Here is a 20,339-nt window from a genome sequence, read left to right on the forward strand (position 1 = left end):
AAGCAGTTCTTTCCCTACTCTTTCTCAGATTTGTGTGACATTAGAACAGGACATAGAAGGGAAATTATGACAATGACTGGGTTTTTTTTTTAAATTTTCTTAAATATAACTTCCCTCTGAAAATTGAAAGTATGTGTTTCTATTGTGTGGACTCACTCTGGGTAGCCAGGAAGTTGAATATGATAAGGGCTTCTAATTGGTGAAGAAACAGCCTAACAGCTGTCTAAATCACAGGTCAGCTGGTGTGGCTGAATTTGCTTCTTTTGATTTCCATACTTGTGAAAGGGCTGAAGGGAGGGATTTCTTTCATTGGTGCATCTGAAGTCTGTATTGTCTTCTCTGTGGGTGAATAACATAGATGCTTGCCCCATAGTTTTAAAGTGGGGAAAAATTTGAGTGAAAGCTAGTTGGCCATGAATGTGCACCATGTTTTCAAGGAAGATAATGAATTAACCATAATGAGTCTCTTTCATTCCCTGATTTAGTGGGGCAGATTTGATGAGGTGGAAAAACATCTTTAGCATGTTTAAGTACTCACAGGTTCTGCAGCTCACAGGTTGAGAGAGACCTACCAGCACCTCTGCCCAGATAGCAGATAGGTGGGCCCTTCAACTAGAATAATGCCTGCATTTATAAGAATCATAAAGACATTTTTCTTGTGCATGAAAATATTTTTGCATTTGTAATGTGAATATCATGCTTTAAAAACTTTTTAAAATTAAAATATGTCACTCAGTGACTTAAGTGTATATCATCCCATCTGGGAAAAAAAATATATTGTGGGCTTACATACCCTTCAAATTTTAGATTTCCCAAAAATGCTTCTGTGCCTGGCAATGAGAGCGAACTTGTACTCCTAGTAAATATAGTAAAAAGTTTGAGCTGATCACTGACTATTTTAATTAAATTAATGCAATTTGATAAAAGTAGCTCATTTAGTGTGAGATCATATTTGTATTATTGACCAGCTAGAGCTTGAGGATTTTGTCTTCTTTGCTACTGTTTTTTTAAAAAGAAGTTTCTATGTAAGTTTAATTCTGGGGAAACAAGTTTTTCCTTCCAGATAAATTTCTAGATTTTCTTTGGTCTCAAAAGGTAAGTAGTACAATTAGCTAATCTACAGCCCATCTCAGACTACTGGTGACAGTTACTCTTATCATTTAATATTCCAAACCTCAATTTTCTAATTTTGCCTTTTATAAAATTCACCAGCTTTCAGCCTTTCAACACTAGGTAGGGTATAAATACCAGGATAGAATTTGGGAATTGAAGGAAGGACTAAAATGGTTTATTGGCATTTTTTAGTATGAGGAATTAAAGTCATATTTTAAAGCCCTGGAAGTTGAAGCTTTGTTTGATGGGAATAATATTAATCTAAAAAAAAGACTTCTTTTGCAGAAGTATCATTACAGAAGTAAACTACCATCTGTATTAAGGATAGAGGAATTATGACTGGTTTCGATAGAAATTGAAATACTTTTCTTTCTTTTTTATTTTTCTTTCTTTCCCTTTTTCTTTCTTTCCAAAGTCTTGCTGTGTCACCCGGGACAGAGTGCAGTGGCACAATCATAGCTCACTGCAACTTTGAATGCCTGGACTAAAGGGATCCTCTCACCTCAGACTTCTAAGTAGCTGTGACTGCAGGCATGTGCCATCATGTCTGACTAATTTTTTAAAATTAGTTTTTAGTAGAGACAAGGTCTCACTATGTTGTGCAGGTTGGTATTGAGAGATTTTTTTTTGAATCTTGATGATTTAGTTTGAAATTTAATTAGTGTCATGACACTCACTATTTCTTTAAACAAATCATCTTAACCTAACACTGTAAATCTCAATGCCGCCTGCTTACTTACCTATCTCTGAGTGCACTAGGTCTATTGCTGCATATGCATTCAGCCGTGATTCCCAAAGGTTCATTTTACGACAGCATCTTTCTGATTTCCTCACAGTTTATTATCTTCCCATTGCCCAAGTTTAGTAACTTTATATTAGTTTTGGCTTCATACAGGCACCAATCATTGGGAGCAACACAGAAATCTGTTTCAAAACATCATTTCAGGAAAAAGAGAATATTTTAGTGTTGAGGATCTTTAAAAGTATTGCAATACTTTATAGAACTAAGTTGTAGGAGCAAAGAGGACCTTTTAATTCATGCTATGCAATTATGTATTTTTTGTTGTTGTTGTATTTTATTTTATTTTGATTTGTACGACTTTGGAAGACGGTATGATTTTACCATTCAAGAAAATGGACTTCAGATAGATCAACCTCCTGAAATAGGAAACATCTCCATTGTTCGAATCATAATAATGAAAAATGATAACGCAGAAGGCATCATTGAATTTGACCCAAAGTATACTGCCTTCGAAGGTAGGTTCAGTTAGCTAGCTTGTAAGTAAGTTTACTACCACTTTCCAAATTACATTAGTTTGAATTTCCATGTGTAAATTGTTTTAGTTTGGTTTAGTTTAGTTTGGTGTGTGTGTGTTTGTGTTTACACATATACACTTTTATATTTACTTACTTATTTGAAATACATTTTCAGTTACCTTTGGGTAGTCTTGAACCTTGCTGTGAATGGCAATGTTAGGAACAAGTCTATCTAGAAAAACTATGTTTAACATTAGGATTATTAAAATGTTTGTGTTTCAAACATTTTAATGAAAGCCTTTGTAATTTGTGCATATTTAATTTCCTATGTGACTAGAAATCAGTGAATATTCACTTCCTAATGAATAATCATCTTTGAAATGAATATTTTACTGGCCTAGAGATGCAGGTAGTATCTGGATCCTTGATCTTGCTTTCTCGAAACAGTCCCCAGTAGCAGCTTGCCTAATATTGCCAATTCTTTCCTCTTGTAGAAGCGGAATATAGAATATACGGTTACAGTCCTTCCCACGTAGGAAGAGATGGCTGCCTTTCTAGGAAATGATTTTATTCAAAGGCAGAATATGAATATGACTTTAAAAATAAATATCTTACTGCTGCATTTAACCTGATTGGCTTCATTGCCTCTATCAAAATTCTTTGGTTATCTAGCCATTTTTAAAGTTCATAAAAAATTGCTTTAGGAGTTGGTTGATAATGACTTTATGGGTAAGTTATGGAATACATCACTATTTTGTGAACTTCAATCTATACCTGGTAAAAATCATATTACATTTTTGCATCAAGAAATAAATGAGACTTAGAATTTTTTCAGTTCATTGTTTTCTGTTAAATTCATTATCTTTGGGGAATTTTGGTCAGTGCATATTTATATTTATAATGTACATTGAGTATTATTTAGCCATAGCTAATGTGAGCCCTATTAAATTATATTTTAATATGCAGAATTTAGCACAGCTTAAGAAATATATTTTTGAAAATAACGTTTAAGTTGAAATCAAACATTGAAGACACATTTTCAGATTCACAAGTAGATTTCATAGGAACTGAAAATGTAATCAAATTGTACTTATATCTGGACTTTAAAAAAATTCATATGAAATACACATCATAAACCTCATTTATTTATATTACCATATTTATATTTCAATTGAATGTGTGGGAGCAATCCAGAGTGGTTTCCTATGAGCACAAACAACTTAAATGTTTTTTTGTGTCCATCTAACATTGTCTTAGAAAGCAAGGATCATTTGTTTGTATGTAGTACACAGAGGGAGAATGCCAATGCTACTGATTAAATATATTATTTAAATGCTAATTGTACCATTTCTGTAACTTTCAACATCTGATAAACTATGTTCCTCCTAAAAAATAAGTCATGAGGTTTTCACTAATCCCCTTTTAAAATGATAAAAGAAGTATGAAAACATAGAGTGCTTACTTTGTGCCATTATGTTTAATTGCCAGGTTTAATTTGGCTGAATCTTGTAAGTTAGTTGCTCTGTCTGGCTTACCAGTTAATTCCAAGTTCCCATTACAGTGGAGGAAGATGTTGGGCTAATCATGATCCCAGTGGTGAGGCTACATGGAACTTACGGCTATGTGACAGCTGATTTCATCTCTCAGAGCTCCTCTGCCAGTCCTGGAGGTGTTGATTACATTTTGCATGGCAGTACAGTCACCTTTCAGCATGGGCAAAACTTAAGTTTTATAAATATCTCCATCATTGATGACAATGAAAGGTTGGTATATAGAAAATAATGTGAGCACATATAAGACATAAGTATTGTGTTCAAACTCTTACATATGTTTTGCACTGAGAATAGAACTTTAGATAATATGTGTCCATTGGGAAACAACAGGTGAAATACTTTTGGGGTACTAGGGGTAGGGAAAGAGGGGCTAGGAGACGATGTGGTTGCATATGTCACTTCATTTCAAATAAAGGAAATAATATTTTCTGTTTCTCTAGACGTAAATAATCTAATCAGAATGTGGAAACATCCTTAATTCACTTTCTTTATGCATTAAGCAATTAAAAAGAGGGCAGGAAAGTCCCTACAACTGCCCTAGGTCATATAATATTGATGTTAATCATTCATTCTTTTAGCTAAGCACCCACTTCTTACCACTTGATGTGTGACTACTGTGCCTTGAATATGTATGACCAATTTGGAAAATGACTGGTTATTGGGATTTTACAAGCACTTTAATATGTTTAGACTCACAGAATTGCTCCTTCTTGCCATGCAGTGAATTTGAGGAGCCCATTGAAATTCTACTCACTGGAGCTACTGGAGGAGCGGTCCTTGGGCGCCACCTAGTGAGCAGAATCATAATAGCTAAGAGTGACTCTCCCTTTGGAGTTATAAGGTTTCTCAATCAAAGCAAAATTTCTATTCCTAATCCCAATTCCACAATGATTTTATCACTGGTGCTGGAGCGGACTGGAGGACTCTTGGGAGAGATTCAGGTAGATTTATTTTCCCCATGACTTTAAATATAATTTTTGCTAGACTGAGTATGGTAGTGTGTTTTCTCATTCCCCAAGTATATTTATTTCTTTATTCACAATCAATCAATATTTATTAATTATCTTGTATGTGTACAGCAGCTTTTGAGCCAGATTAAGTACATAAAAATGAATAAGGCATACATCTGTCCTCAGGGAACCTTGAGGGCTTGTTAGAAGTGAAGTGAATGATTCTGATAAAATTCATTAATTGAACAAGTATTTGTTGAGTGCTTTCTGTGTGTCACACCCTGTTCTAGGTACTGAGAATATACTGAGGAACTAGATAGACCTCATCTCCGTTCTTATAGAGTTTTCATTTTATTAAGCAGAGTTGAGCAATAAACAACTAAAAATAAATTGATCTGATAACAGTAAGGGCTCTACTTGTAAAATTGGGAGACACAATTGCGAGTGCTGTTGGTGAGGATGTGATATTTCAGCTGAAAGATGCATTATGAGAAAGAGGTTAGAAGGATGAGCATTTGGGCAGAAGGAATAATAGATTCTGCAGAGGCATAAGCTGGCATGTTTCAGGCATGGAGGGGTTCATGTGATCGGGGCCTGGAGTTAAGGGGATAGCAGCACAGGATAGACCAGAGGGCCCAATAGATGTTCGATCACACAGAACCTCCTAAGCCAGGTTAAAGATTTCCATTGCTCAACGAAATAAAAGAGGACACAAACAAATGGAAGAACATTCCATGCTCATGGATAGGAAGAATCAATATAGTGAAAATGGCCATACTGCCCAAGGTAATTTATAGATTCAATGCCATCCCCAACAAGCTACCAATGACTTTCTTCAAGGAATTGGAAAAAACTACTTTAAACTTCATATGGAACCAAAAAAGATCCCACATTGCCAAGACAATCCTAAGCAAAAAGAACAAAGCTGGAGGCATCATGCTACCTGACTTCAAACTATACTACAAGGCTATAGTAACCAAAACAGCATGGTACTGGTACCAAAACAGATAAATAAACCAATGGAACAGAACGGAGGCCTCAGAAATAACACCATACATCTACAACAAACCTGACAAAAACAAGAAATGGGGAAAGGATTCCCTATTTAATAAATGGTGTTGGGAAAACTGGCTAGCCATACGTAGAAAGCTGAAACTGGATCCGTTCCTTACACCTTATACAAAAATTAATTCAAGATGGATTAAAGACTTAAATGTTAGACCTAAAACCATAAAAACCCTAGGAGAAAACCTAGCCAATACCATTCAGGACATAGGCATGGGCAAAGACTTCATGTCTAAAACACCAAAAGCAATGGCAACAAAAGCCAAAATTGACAAATGGGATCTAATTAAACTAAAGAGCTTCTGCAAGGCAAAAGAGACTACCATCAGAGTGAACAGGCAACCTACAGAATGGGGGAAAATTTTTACAATCTACCCATCTGACAGAGGGCTAATATCCAGAATCTACAAAGAACTCAAACAAATTTACAAGAGAAAAACAACCCCATCAAAAAGTGGGCAAAGGATATGAACAAGACATTTCTCAAAAGAAGACATTTATGCAGCCAACAGACACCTGAAAAAATGCCATCATCACTGGTCATCAGAGAAATGCAAATCAAAACCACAGTGAGATACCATCTCACTCCAGTTAGAATGGCGATCATTAAAAAGTCAGGAAACAACAGATGCTGGAGAGGATGTGGAGAAATAGGAACGCTTTTACACTGTTGGTAGGAGTGTAAATGAGTTCAACCATTATGGAAGACAGTGTGGCAATTCCTCAAGGATCTAGAACTAGAAATACCATTTGACTCAGCCATCCCATTACTGGGGATATACCCAAAGGATTATAAGTCATGCTGCTATAAAGACACATGCACATGTATTTTTATTGCGGCACTGTTCACAGTAACAAAAACTTGGAACCAACCCAAATGTCCATCAATGATAGACTGGATTAAGAAAATGTGGCACATATACACCATGGAATAGTATGCAGCCATAAAAAGGATGAGTTCATGTCCTTGGCAGGGACATGGATGAAGCTGGAAATCATCATTCTCAGCAAACTAACACAAGGATGGAAAACCAAGCACTGCATTTTCTCACTTATAGGTGGGAATTGAACAATGAAAACACTTGGACACAGGGCAGGGAACATCACACACTGGGGCCTGTCGGGGGGTGGGGGGCTAGGGGAGAGATAACATTAGGAGAAATACCTATTGTAAATGACGAGTTAATGGGTGCAGCAAACCAACATGGCACATGTATACCTATGTATCAAACCTGCACGTCGTGCACATGTACCCTTGAACTTAAAGTATAATAATAAAAAAAAGATTTCATTCTAAGTGCAAATAGGATGCCATTAGAAAATCGTAAGCCAGAGAACAATGTCACCAGATTGTCTTTTAAAGCAGCTCATTTAAGTCTACTGCAAGGAAAATGGATTCAAGAAGCTGGTGGGGCAGCATAGGAGCAGGAAGGATGGCCAGGAGGCTATTTATTTCCCTCTACTGTCCAAGTCAAAGCTGATGGTGGCTCAGACAAGGTGGTGGAAATAAAGATGGCGAGAAGTGGGTATACATTGATATTTGGAAGAAAAATTCATTGGGCTGGAAGTAGAGGCTGAGGGAAAGACGGGAATCAAGGATAACTCCTTGAATTTAAGTTTGAGCAGCCGGATAATTTGTAGGGTTGTTTACTAAGATGCAGAAGCTCAAGGAGAAATTAAGAGTTCTGTTTTGGGCATGTTCTTCTGAGATACTACTGACATCCCAGGGGAGGGTGGTCACATAGGCAGGGCAGCATGCGAGTGAGTGTTGTGGGGTGGTCAGGGCTGCAGACGCAGGTCTGGAAGGTGTTGACACATGGGGAGGTGTTTGAACACGTGGGGCCTAAGGGGTATATCTGGAAACGGGAAGGATATGGTGCTGAGTCCTGAGCTTCCACCATTTAGAAATCAGAGGAAGGAGAGCCAGCAGAGAAGCTTGAGAAGTAAAGGAGGAGGAAAACTAGGAAAGCAGGTGGCACATAAGTATCACGTAAGCCAAGACGACAGGACATGGTGTTTCCAGAAGGAAATAGTCAGCTGGAGGGCTGCTGATGAAAGATCAAGAAGCAAAAACAAGTGCCCAGCGTTCTTTCTTTGTAGATTGTGTGGGAGGCATACCATTTCAAATCAGAGAAATGTAGAAAACTTTGTTTCTTATAACAATGTATGAAGATTTCTGTATCTTTTACACTAGGAATGTAAGTAGATTTAGCATTTTTGCATGGTCTACAGCAGAGTTTTTCCATGGTTTTGTTGTCTTATTTATATAGGTTTTGATTGGCACAGCCTGTGCACACAGCAGGACAGTATTGTACTTATATGTTTTTAGAATGTTTATATTTCTCTAATACGTATTTTAATGTAAATTTTTATGTTTTTATTCTGTGACAAATTATTCATGAATACTATAGGTATGTAGTTTATATTTGCAAATACCTTTTTTTTTTTTTTTTGAGATGGAGTTTCGCTCTTTGTTGCCTAGGCTGGAGTGCAGTGGCGTGATCTTGGCTCACTGCAACCTCCGCCTCCCAGGTTCAAGCAGTTCTCCTGTTTCAGCCCCGAGTAGCTGAGATTACAGGTGCCTGCCACCACACCTGGCTAATTTTAGTAATTTTAGTAGAGACAGGGTTTCACCATGTTGGCCAGGTTGGTCTCAAACTCCTGATGTCAGGTGATCTGCCTGCCTCGGCCTCCCAAAGTGTTGGGATCACAGGCGTGAGCCACCACACCTAGCTGCAAATATCATTATTTTTAACAACAAAAAACAAGTTTATGAAACAGGAATTTGATGGAATTATCCTAGAATAATTTTCCTATATGTGTATATATTTTCTTAATACTAGATACCCTGAAATAATTGTTTGCTTAAAATTGATCTCTATTAAATAAATACCAAAACCAAAAACATCCTGCAGGTGAACTGGGAGACAGTAGGACCCAACTCTCAAGAAGCCTTACTGCCACAGAATAGAGACATTGCAGACCCAGTGAGCGGCTTCTTCTATTTTGGAGAAGGAGAAGGCGGAGTGAGAACCATAATTCTGACAATCTATCCTCATGAAGAAATTGAAGTTGAAGAGACATTCATTATTAAACTTCATCTTGTGAAAGGAGAAGCTAAATTAGACTCCAGAGCTAAAGATGTTACATTAACCGTATGTATGACTTTATTTTTCTCACAAAATGTGGATTTAATGGATTTATCAGAAAATACATTTACATTAGTTGAAACTCTATAAGCTTGTGATAAATTGGAAATTATAAAACCAAGTAAAATCATAATAATTCTGAAGGGTCAAACTTTTTGGTTTTCATGTCAGCTCATTGCATAGCCTGATTATTGGTAATATTTTTTAAAAAACATTTTAATATATGATACTTATTTTACAAGCTTGGAGAAAATTTGGTGTTTTTGGACTATTTGGCAGTTTTAGAGCAGAGGTATTTGTTATAGCATACCAAACATTGGATATCTTTGTCTTCAGAGAATGTAAAAATTATTAACTAGTTATATTCCAGATAGTTTGAAGGAAAAAATGGTACTTGTTTAGTTAAGGCAAAAAGTGCTGGGACCAAGACTACTGAAAATAATGCAGAGGGATGACCCATTTTTTTAAAGTTTGTAAAATACTCTTATTTGAGACCTATATCAGTCAGAGTTTTCCAGAGAAGCAAAACCAATAGGACAGACATGCACACACACACACACACACACACACACACACACACACACACACGCACACACGCACAGCGGGGTGGAGGGAGAGAGAGAGATTTGAAGGAACAGACTCACATGATTGTGAGGGCTGGGAAGTCCAAAATCCATGAAATAGGCTGGCAGAAAGGAAACTCAGGAAAGAGTTGAAGTTGCAGTTTTGTGGAGCAGAGCAGTTCAGTCAGCTAAAAACTCAAGCAGGATTCCTAAGTTACAGTTTTGAGGCAGAATTCCTTTTTCTCCAGGAAACCTCAGTTTTTGCTCTTAAGGCCTTTAGTTGTTTAGATGAGGCCCATTCACACACATTCTTGAGGGTGATCTTTACGTACAGTCAGCTGATTGTAAGTATTCATCATATCTCCAAAATACCTTCACAGTGACATCTAGACGAGCGTTTGACCAAACAACTGGGCACCATAGTCTTGGCAAGCTGATACACAAAATTAGTCCTCACAGGGCCTGTTTGCTTCACTCCATGTATATCATAGCTAGTAGGAAGAATTTAGCTGAAATTAACTGATTAAATGTAGTAAATATGAGATGAATAAAGCAAAATTCAGGTATCAAATTACTATTCTCTTGGGATTCTACAAATGGGAGTTTTCTGGATTCTTATTCCCATCATCTTTGGGGAATAAGAACCTACTTGTTTTAGGTAACAGTCAATGTGATAAAGAAGTTTTCAAAAATTAGGTAGCTAAGTAGAGTATATTCAAGTGTCATTTTTATGTTTCTTTCATTTCCTCAGCTTCTCTGTTTGTTAATATGTTGGATACTATAATTTCATCCCTATTGTTTTATAAATTATTTCCTCTGCTCTCTGTTTATATTTTTTAGATACAAAAGTTTGGTGACCCAAATGGAGTTGTTCAGTTTGCTCCTGAGACTTTGTCTAAGAAGACTTATTCAGAGCCTCTGGCTCTGGAAGGGCCCCTGCTCATTACCTTCTTTGTCAGAAGAGTCAAGGGCACCTTTGGAGAGATTATGGTATTATTTTTCATTTGATTTTTCAAAGTACCAGTTTCCCTAACAAATGTGGTTAAGAGGGACAGAGAAACTGCATGTTCTAGTTAATTAAAGTTTTTGATAAACTAAAGTTACGTGAGTTTTCAGAGAAACAGAGGCTTTATTTAAACATCTTTGGGCTCTCTCATCAGCATCAACCTCTAGCTATCTCTCTAAATTAAAATAGGTTACACTTAGTTCAGAAAGATTTTCCTCACACTTAATCATAAAGAACCAAATGATTTTACATTTTATTGTTTGCTATAACATGAAGGCTTTCCTACTTAAGCCTCTCAATGATTTGTGTAAATTCTCCAGGGCCTTATTTCTCATTAGAATTTTTCCATTTAGCAACTGTTTTTTAAGAGGTTGTCTTTGCATGTATATTTATATAGAATGTTTGGGGATGCCCTTGTAAGTTTTCATGATATTTGATTAACAGATCAAGGTAATTCATTTGCAGGAAAAACATATTTTGTGAAATTTCTCTATACACTGACCTCTCTTTCTGTATTGGATATTAACTGGTACTTCTTCAGTTGAAACTTCATAGTTTTGAGGCCAGCAATTCTTGGAAAATAATGATTGATTTTTTATATCTCATAGATAGTCCTTTTTTATTAAAAACAAACAAAAATTCTGATTTGAATTGTCAAATTATCTACTTTTTACCTTGAAATATTGTGTGTGGTTTACTACTAAAGTTATTTGTGGAACTGGAATTTTTAAGGTAGCTTGCTTCTCTGTGTCCCTTCAAATTGTGCTATTATTTTAGAAGCAGGTAAAATAATGAGATTTTGTAATCTTGTCCTGCAAATAGCATTCAACAGCCTGAAAGAGTCAATATACTTTCCAAGCTAACATATACTTAGAGAGTTTGGCTTTGAATATAGTGATGCACAATTTTTTTTTGTATATTATAGAGAAAAACATAATTTAAGGGAATTGGTGCAATATACTGAATTATATAACTTTGTTGAGATTTTTTCTTTTATTTTAGGTTTACTGGGAATTAAGTAGTGAGTTTGACATTACTGAAGACTTTCTTTCCACCAATGGATTTTTCACCATTGCTGATGGAGAGAGTGAAGCTAGCTTTGATGTTCATTTGCTACCAGATGAGGTACCTGAGATAGAGGAAGATTATGTGATCCAGCTTGTTTCTGTAGAGGGAGGAGCTGAACTGGATCCGGAGAAAAGTATCACATGGTTCTCTGTTTATGCAAATGATGACCCACATGGAGTATTTGCCCTGTATTCGGATCGCCAGTCAATACTTATTGGGCAGAACCTTATTAGATCCATCCAAATTAACATAACCCGGCTTGCTGGAACTTTTGGAGATGTGGCTGTTGGGCTTCGAATATCATCGGATCATAAAGAACAGCCGATTGTTACCGAAAATGCAGAGAGGCAGCTGGTGGTCAAAGATGGTGCCACATATAAAGTGGACATGGTGCCAATAAAGAATCAGGTTTGTGGCATTTCTTCAGTTTCCTGATCATTCCAATAAAACCCTTTCAGGAGTGCCCATGCTTACCTCATGATCAGTTTGAAATCTTATTCAGGTATTTAAATGGAACCACAAAAAAATGCCCTTGAAAATGTTGAGTAACTACTGGATAATGCATTCGCAGATTATAGTAAGTATATTACTATTTGGATGGAGATAATAGATTTTTGTGTAGAGAGTAACAGACACTTATTTAATACTTACAAAGTTCTAGGAAGTGTTTCCAGTGGTGTACATATACACCTGCCACCCATGCACATGTGTATGCACACGCACACACACTGATACTTGTCAAAGGGGAGAAATTTGTAGGCTTCTTTGTGCTTCTAGCAAAGAGTAGTGCAATGAAATAGATTACATGAAGAGGATTTGTGAATACAGAGACTGGTACCTGCTTCTCTCTTTGAAAAGTTGAAATGTGGGAAATTGGCTATGATATTCTCTAATGGTAATGAGGAGAAATCATAGCAGGCTGCTCTGCCAAGATCTGCGGTAGGTGATCAGAATGCATGGATATCCTGTGGCTCAAGCAGACAGCACAGCAGTCTTTCTCAGTCTGAACCACAGAAAGTGATTGAGTGACTGTTTTTTTAATTCCTCCCAAGGATGGTACATGTCGTATCATCCTCTGTGCATGCATTATGGCATTCATTGCCACTGGATGCGTTATGGCATTGGGATTAATTATCTCATGGGCAAAAAAGGCTGTCCAAGAAGTAGACAGATTGGAGTCATCTTGAGAAAAACTTGCAGGGTGAATTGTGTAGCTAGGAGAATGAAAAAGGAGAATATATTCTCTCTGTCGAGGAATGGTGAAGAGGGGAATTCTGAAGCCTTTGGGAACACCCAAATCAACTCCATGAAGGCTCGAGCATTTGGGTACTGCTTTCATGGAGGTTTGGTGTTCAGCCAGTGTCAGCTTAGTTTCATATAAACTTGTGATCCATAGAAAATAGGCTATCGTTTCCGGATAAGCAACAAGCCTATTATACTAATCCATACTTACAGTGCTACCTTTTGATGTGTTGTGTACCTGAGCCTTTTGTTGTTTCTTAATAATGAAAACAAATGGGGTCTTCTTAGTGAGACATGGGTTTCATAGTTATTCCTACATTCCTGTACAATATATCCTCAGTTAATGTCCGTCCACAGGTTCTTGGAAACTGCAGCTTTAAGTGAAATGATGTACAATGTAACCAGTTTTACTATAAGCTAATTGATATAAACAATAGTTAAGTTCCTACAGCATATTTCTGGTCACAAAACAGTGCCAGACTTATAATAAAGACCACCTACTTTGAAATTAAACATTGAAATAAATGTGAGCTAATGGGCAAAATAACCAGCTAGCATCATAATGACATGATCAAATTCACACATAACAATATTAACATTAAATGTAAATGGACTAAATGTCCCAATTAAAAGACACTGCCAAATTGGATAAAGAGTCAAGACTCATCTTAAGGAGACCCATCTCACGTGCAGAGACACACATAAGCTCAAAATAAAGGGATGGAGGAATATTTACCAAGCAAATGAAAAGCAAAAAAAAAAAAAAAAAGGCAGGAGTTGCAATCCTAATCTCTGGTGAAACAGACTTTAAACCAACAAAGATCAAAAGAGACAAAAAAGGCCAGTACATAATGGTAAAGGGATCAATGCATCCAGAAGAGCTAACTATCTTAAATATATATGCACCCAATACAGGAGCACCCAGATTCATAAAGCAAGTTCTTAGAGACCTACAAAGAGACTTAGACTCCCACACAAGAATAATGAGAGACTTTAACACCCCACTGTCAATATTAGACAGATCAATGAGACAGAAAATATATACCACCACGGTATATATTTTGCAAATTTGAGGATGTGTTATCTAAATTCATTATATTTAAAAGAAGAAGAGACTTTACAGAAATGGTTGCTTTTTACATTCAATCAAGATATGCAAAGTTTCTGGGAATATTCCAGGTTGTGAGGTAACTTGGGGGTTATTACCAAGACCAACGTTTCTATGGGAAATTGTGCTGTAAGTTTCAAAAATAACTTTTTGCATAACATCAATACATAAATTCCAGTTTCCCCCTATTTTGTTGGATTCTAAAATTTTGAAAATATGTAACACATAGCATTAATTTTTATTTATCCAACATATTCAAATAATCAGTACACTGAAATTATTCATTTTGAGTAAATATGATGAATTATTAGCATTCAATGAGGAGGAGGAAATTATTCAATGAGGAGGAGGAAAGTGAGTTTTGCCAAGTTTATAGGAGCTGACACTTTCGCCAGAGTGCCCCTTCCGTTTTCTTGACACTTGATTCCATCATGAACACTGCCTGTGTGGCTACTGTCATTGGTGAAGCCATTTGGGCACATGTGAAAAATTTGAAAATTTGTATTTTTTTTGTTTTGTTTTGTTTTTTCTTTTTTGGGGGAGGGGGGAGACAGAGTCTTGCACTGTTGCCAAGCTGGAGTGCAGTGACACAATCTCAGCTCACTGCAACCTCTGCCTCCTGGGTTCAAATGATTCTCGTGCCTCAGCCTCCCAAGCAGCTGGGACCACAGGCTTGCACCACCAAGCCCAGCTAATTTTTATTTTTATTATTTATTTTTTTTTTAGTAGAGACAGGGTTTCACCATGTTGGCCATGCTGGTCTTGAACTCCTGGCCTTAAGTGATCCACCCGCCTGGGCCTCCCAAAGTGCTGGGATTACAGGTGTGAGCCACTGCGCCCGGCCAATTTGTAGTTTTTTATACTCTACATCTTCCACTCCTTATCTCACACCCTACATACTGGTGGTCTGTTTTGTGATGGGGGAAAGCGCATGTATTGATGAAACTGTTTGGTACTTAAGCAACCTCAGGCGGTATGCTAATGGCTCAAGTCAAAGAACAGCATTTTTCTCTGAAAATTATTTCTAAATCAGTGACACTGTTTGTTTATAGGTCTTCCTATCACTGGGCTCTAATTTCACTTTGCAACTGGTGACTGTGATGCTTGTCGGTGGACGTTTCTATGGAATGCCAACAATTCTTCAGGAAGCAAAATCTGCTGTCCTTCCAGTCTCTGAGAAAGCTGCCAATTCTCAGGTAATTGGCCCTGGGTGTGGTTCTCTCAGCAGAACACTAGAGGGCAGCTTTTACAGGAAGGACGGAGACTCTTAGAGCTAGAATTTCTCATGAGTAACTATTTTCTTAAATATAAATAACTCTGTGAACATCAAAGTAGATGTAACAGATATATTATATAAAATAATTAGTCTATTTTCAACATTCAGTAGGATAAAAAGAGATATGTCCATATCTCTTCTTGATATTATGTATCTAATATTGAGGTATTTTATGTTAAATAATTAAAATTATAATGAAGCGCTAATATTCCACACTTTTTCACATACTAACATTGTGAATGTTTATCTTTAATATTCAGACTTTGATTTACAGGGGCGAGTTTGTGCTGATGTAGATAAATGCTGATGGTCAGATCCTGTGATATGGTTGCAACTAAGTATTTGCATCTTCTGTCTGAGGTCGTTGTAGGAAAGATTATTTCCCAATCATTTCATAAATGCGCATGAGAACAAAGAACAACTTGAGGGCTTTCCTTTCTTTTCAGGCAGATTCTGTCAATATAAGAAAAAGACAAGGCTGTTATCTGTGGCTATGGTAATGTGTGTATGTTTGAAGCCATTGTGTGATATAATTCTATCCTACTCCTTCAGGTGGGAGCTGAAGTGACTCAGGAAAGCCTGGCTCAAGATGCTGAGGAGGAATCTGTACAGATGAATGGGCAGGAATATGGGCAGATATAGTCTCTGGTCACTAAGGGATGCTTTTCAGCTACTTCCTCCTGAGCATCTTCTCCAAGGAGAATGAATGTGCTTTTTCTCTTAAAATGGAATACACTGGCAATTAAAATAACTGAGAGTAAAAGGTTTTTTTTCTTTACCTCCTCTTCTTTAAGAGTGAATGAGGACATAGAATTTATTAATGCTTTGAATTTTGTTGTCTTCTTTTTGTTCATGGGTTGTTATAAAAAAAAGATTCGGCAAAACCATTCATTTGGAGTAAAACATTTCCTACTCCTTATCCATGCACATTGTCACAATACTGTATCACCCCAAAGGGCAAGGTTAGAGTCCATCATGGTACATTCATGTCTTTGGTGTATCCTCTATACTCGTATCAGTGTTTGGTGTGTATGTGTGTGTGTGTGTGTGTGTGTGATGTGGCTAGGGCATTTCAAAATAGCCCTCTAGCCATGTAGCAAGAATGATCTCACTCAAAGCTTTTGGCAATCGCTAAGCAGAAGCCTCACTGGGCTGGGCATGGTGGCTCATGCTTTTAATCCTAGCAATTTGAGAGGCCCCGGTGGATAAATCCCCTGAGGTCAGGAGTTTGAGACTAGCCTGGCCAACATGATAAAACCTCTTCTCTACTAAAAATACAAAATTATCTGCATGTGATGGCATATGCCTGTAGTCCCAGCTATTGGGGAGGCTGAGGCATGAGAATCACTTGAACCTGGGAGGCAGAGGTTGGAGTGAGCCGAGATCATGCCACTGCACTCCAGCCTGGGTGACAGAGCGACATTCTGTCTCAAGAAAAAAAAAAAAAGAAGAAAAAGAGAAGCCTCACTGTAACAGAGAATCTAGGCTGGGGCCAAATTGAAGTAGCTGTTGTTTCTTTTCCTCTGTGGCTCCAGAAGTTATCCTGCGGAACGCTCTCACGTTTTTCTATTATTCCTCATTGCAATTTAAGAAGGGGAGAATGAGTTTTAATATATAACTCTTGATTAAATGGTATCCCAAATTTATAGCTATTGAGACCAAAAGAGGTAAACTGAATTGTTCAAATCAAAATGTGAAGCCAGGAATCTGCTTTTATTCTTACTCATTGCTCAGAACTTATTTCATCTATAAATCATATACCCTGGGAACGTTGCACATAAAACAAAATCTACTTGATGCTTGTGATAAAGATGGGTATTAAAAAAAACTTTGAAGTTTTCTGGTCTTCAAAAAAAGATACTAAATTACGTCAGAGCTGAAAAGAACCCTAATAGAAGGTCTAGTTCATGGTGCTTACTTTATAAATGAAAAAATATACTATTATATCTTAGAAGTCAAATTTTAGTTCTATAAATGAGGTTCTGGAAAGACCCATGAACAAGTCATATTAAATGCCATTTAACATATTTTGCTTTCATTTAACCATAGTTATGCTTATCTTTTTTTGGATGTTGTTCATTCAAAAGATAACATTTTGATTAAAAAAGAGAAAGCTATGAACTATAACCTAAATAACAAAGTAAAATAAATTTTAAAATCTGAGATGTTATTTCTTAAGCACTTCTCTTTAATTCAATATGAGACAAGGATATATATTGTATAAACCAAGGGAAAGTTTACATTTAACCCATTCCTCAGAAAACAGGAAGGTTTAAAGAGAAATAAAATACTCTAAGCGTGATTTTCCCTCAGGTCGGATTTGAATCCACTGCTTTTCAACTCATGAACATCACTGCTGGCACAAGCCACGTTATGATTTCTAGGAGAGGCACATATGGCGCTCTCTCGGTTGCCTGGACCACTGGATATGCTCCTGGGTTAGAAATTCCTGAATTCATTGTTGTTGGCAACATGACCCCAACACTGGGTGAGTTGTAGTTTTTCTAAGATGAGTCCTGTAGAATATTGGAAGGATATCATTGACCACTAAATGTCTTGGGTTACCCTTATTCTGGACACTAAACATAGTTTTTGAATACAATACTTCCATATTTAAGTGATCAGAGTAGTGCAAGCTGCTTGGTGAGAAAAGGAGAGAAGCTTTTTTCAGTCAAATTAACAACTTCATGCCTTACCTCAAAAGGGTAGGGTCACTAAGCAAACTACTCTGTCCATGCAATAGGAGTTTGTTGAAAGTAGTTCTAAGAATCAAATTTGGAAAATACAGTAATAAGAAAAATAAAAATACATACAGCTCTTGTATGCATTTCCATGTTCACCTGACTATTTCTGGCAGTAGGGCAGCTGTTACTTTAGATACTTTATTTTTTTAAGTATACCATTAGGTCTTTGAGAGTTAGTGAGATGCGAATATTAGATGGTTTGACCTCTACCGTGTTATAGCAAGCCCATTGCAAATTTAGATAATGAGAGTTTATAAAGAACGCTCCAGTGGGCTCTGAATCTGAGGATCTCCCTCGTTGATTCACAGGGTCTTGTTGGTCACCAAGCGAACGCCATTTACGCTCAGTAAGAAACCTGATGAATCCTGCAGAGGACTGAGATCCTCAGTCCCTCAGAGAGGAGGGTATGATTTTCATTTTCCCAAGATCTTGGCATCACTGAGAGATAAGAAGGAATGAAAGCTAAGGTCCTATAGAAGATGGGGGGTGAGGGCTAGGCCAGTGAAAATGACAACATTTTCATGCCAGCTTCCATCCTAACAGGAAACCCAGAAAACAGAAAGAGAGAAATTAGCTGCATGATTGAGAGACACCATAGTGTGATAACTGCCTTGGATACTGGGGTTTCTTTAGCCACTGCATAGGTGCCCCTGATGTGATGTCTCAGACATTGGCTCCTCGTTTTCCTTTTGGCATGTCTCCTAAGTTAAAGATATTTAATTATTTTTTCCTGTTTATTTTCTAGCCCTGTTTTTCCTGCAGAAACTCTTATCTTTTACTTCCATACCCCTCTGTCACTTTGGGTGATATGCATAGCTTCATATAATCTAGGGTGTTTGTGAAAATTTTTTATGTTAGTAACCACTTGCTACATACGAAAAGATTTATGTGTAGAAATATTGCTTATTATGAGTGTATATGCAGCTTCGTGCTTACATATCACATTAATCTTCAAACGCTTTTGTGAGTTTATGTTAACTTGATTCAACTAAAATAACAGGAGTTCCCAAATAATAGATCTGTATCTTCAAACAGGTTCATTTAGTTTTTTGAGCCTTTGTAATAAATTTTCAAACACAATGAAAAGTACAGTGAACACCCATAAACTCACTGACTAGATTTATTTATTTATTTTATTTTTAATTTTTTTTTTTGAGACAGAGTCTCACTCTGTCACCCATGCTGGAGTGCAGTGGCGCCATCTCAGCTCACTGCAACCTCCACCTCCCGGGCTGAAGGTATTCTCCTGCCTCAGCCTCCTAAGTAGCTGGGATTATAGGCTCGTGCCACCATGCCTGGCTAATTTTTGTATTTTTTGTACAGATGGGGTTTCACCATGTTGGCCAGGCTGGTCTCAAACTCATGACCTCAAGATCCGCCCTCCTCGGCCTCCCAAAGTGTTGGGATTACAGGCGTGAGCCACTGCACCTGGCCTTGACTGGATTTAATAGTTGTTACAGTCTGCCATATTTGTGACATTTTTTCTGAAGCATTTTAAAGTAAAATACATAGATTATGATATTTCACCCCAGTCTACTTCAATATGTATCCTAAAAATATGCTGGGGCCAGAATTTAAACCAAAGCCTGACACTAAGTCTGTATTAAAGCTTGCCTAACACCAGTCCTTTTCACTGCTGGATTTTGTCATTGAGCCAGGAAAGAAAAAGATATAAAGGAGAAAAGTAAACAGGGACCGAAAGCAAGATTTGTGTGGTCTCCTGTAAGTTTATCTCTCCCCCCGCCCCTTTTAAAAAATGTTTTACCTTTTGTGAACTATAATCGAATTTTGGAAAAGAAAATGCATTACTACAGTTTTAAAAGTCAAATCCCAATTTAAGATAAGAAATAATACCCTGCTTTGCTTTTCATGTTTTCTTTCAGGGAGCCTTTCATTTTCCCACGGTGAACAAAGGAAAGGAGTTTTCCTGTGGACGTTTCCCAGCCCTGGTCGGCCAGAGGCCTTTGTTCTTCACCTATCAGGAGTGCAGAGCAGCGCTCCTGGCGGAGCTCAACTCCAGTAAGACCAGCCTCATTCTCACCCAAGAAATTATCTGAGGAATAATCTAGAATTCATCCATCAAAACAGAAAAAGGCACAAGGATTATTCTCCTTGAAGCAAATACAAACATAGTTTTAGTGTAGAGCATCACATGGCGTGCATGCCGGAGAGGGAGGCAGCTCTCAGGAGCCCCACCACCCACTGCTTGCCCTAAAGAGAGTTCCTCATGCCCCACCTTGAGAAT

The 20,339-nt window shown here is 37.3% G+C and overlaps 1 protein-coding gene across 10 annotated transcripts in view; it reads left to right on the plus strand.

The window, feature by feature from the left end:
- ADGRV1 (adhesion G protein-coupled receptor V1) overlaps nucleotides 1-20,339 on the plus strand; it is a 583,931-nt gene that overhangs the window by 217,732 nt on the left and 345,860 nt on the right. For all 10 annotated transcript variants that reach the window (XM_054555740.2, XM_054555742.2, XM_054555736.2 and 7 more), the window contains 9 exons: nucleotides 2,222-2,370; nucleotides 3,932-4,133; nucleotides 4,645-4,864; nucleotides 8,854-9,093; nucleotides 10,491-10,640; nucleotides 11,659-12,132; nucleotides 15,127-15,270; nucleotides 17,664-17,838; nucleotides 19,978-20,113. In XM_054555740.2, coding sequence (XP_054411715.1) covers nucleotides 2,222-2,370; nucleotides 3,932-4,133; nucleotides 4,645-4,864; nucleotides 8,854-9,093; nucleotides 10,491-10,640; nucleotides 11,659-12,132; nucleotides 15,127-15,270; nucleotides 17,664-17,838; nucleotides 19,978-20,113 — 1,890 coding nt within the window. The remainder of the gene's footprint in view (nucleotides 1-2,221; nucleotides 2,371-3,931; nucleotides 4,134-4,644; nucleotides 4,865-8,853; nucleotides 9,094-10,490; nucleotides 10,641-11,658; nucleotides 12,133-15,126; nucleotides 15,271-17,663; nucleotides 17,839-19,977; nucleotides 20,114-20,339) is intronic.

The sequence above is a fragment of the Pongo abelii genome, chromosome 4, assembly GCF_028885655.2.
Source record: "Pongo abelii isolate AG06213 chromosome 4, NHGRI_mPonAbe1-v2.0_pri, whole genome shotgun sequence".
Classification (NCBI taxonomy): domain Eukaryota; kingdom Metazoa; phylum Chordata; class Mammalia; order Primates; family Hominidae; genus Pongo; species Pongo abelii.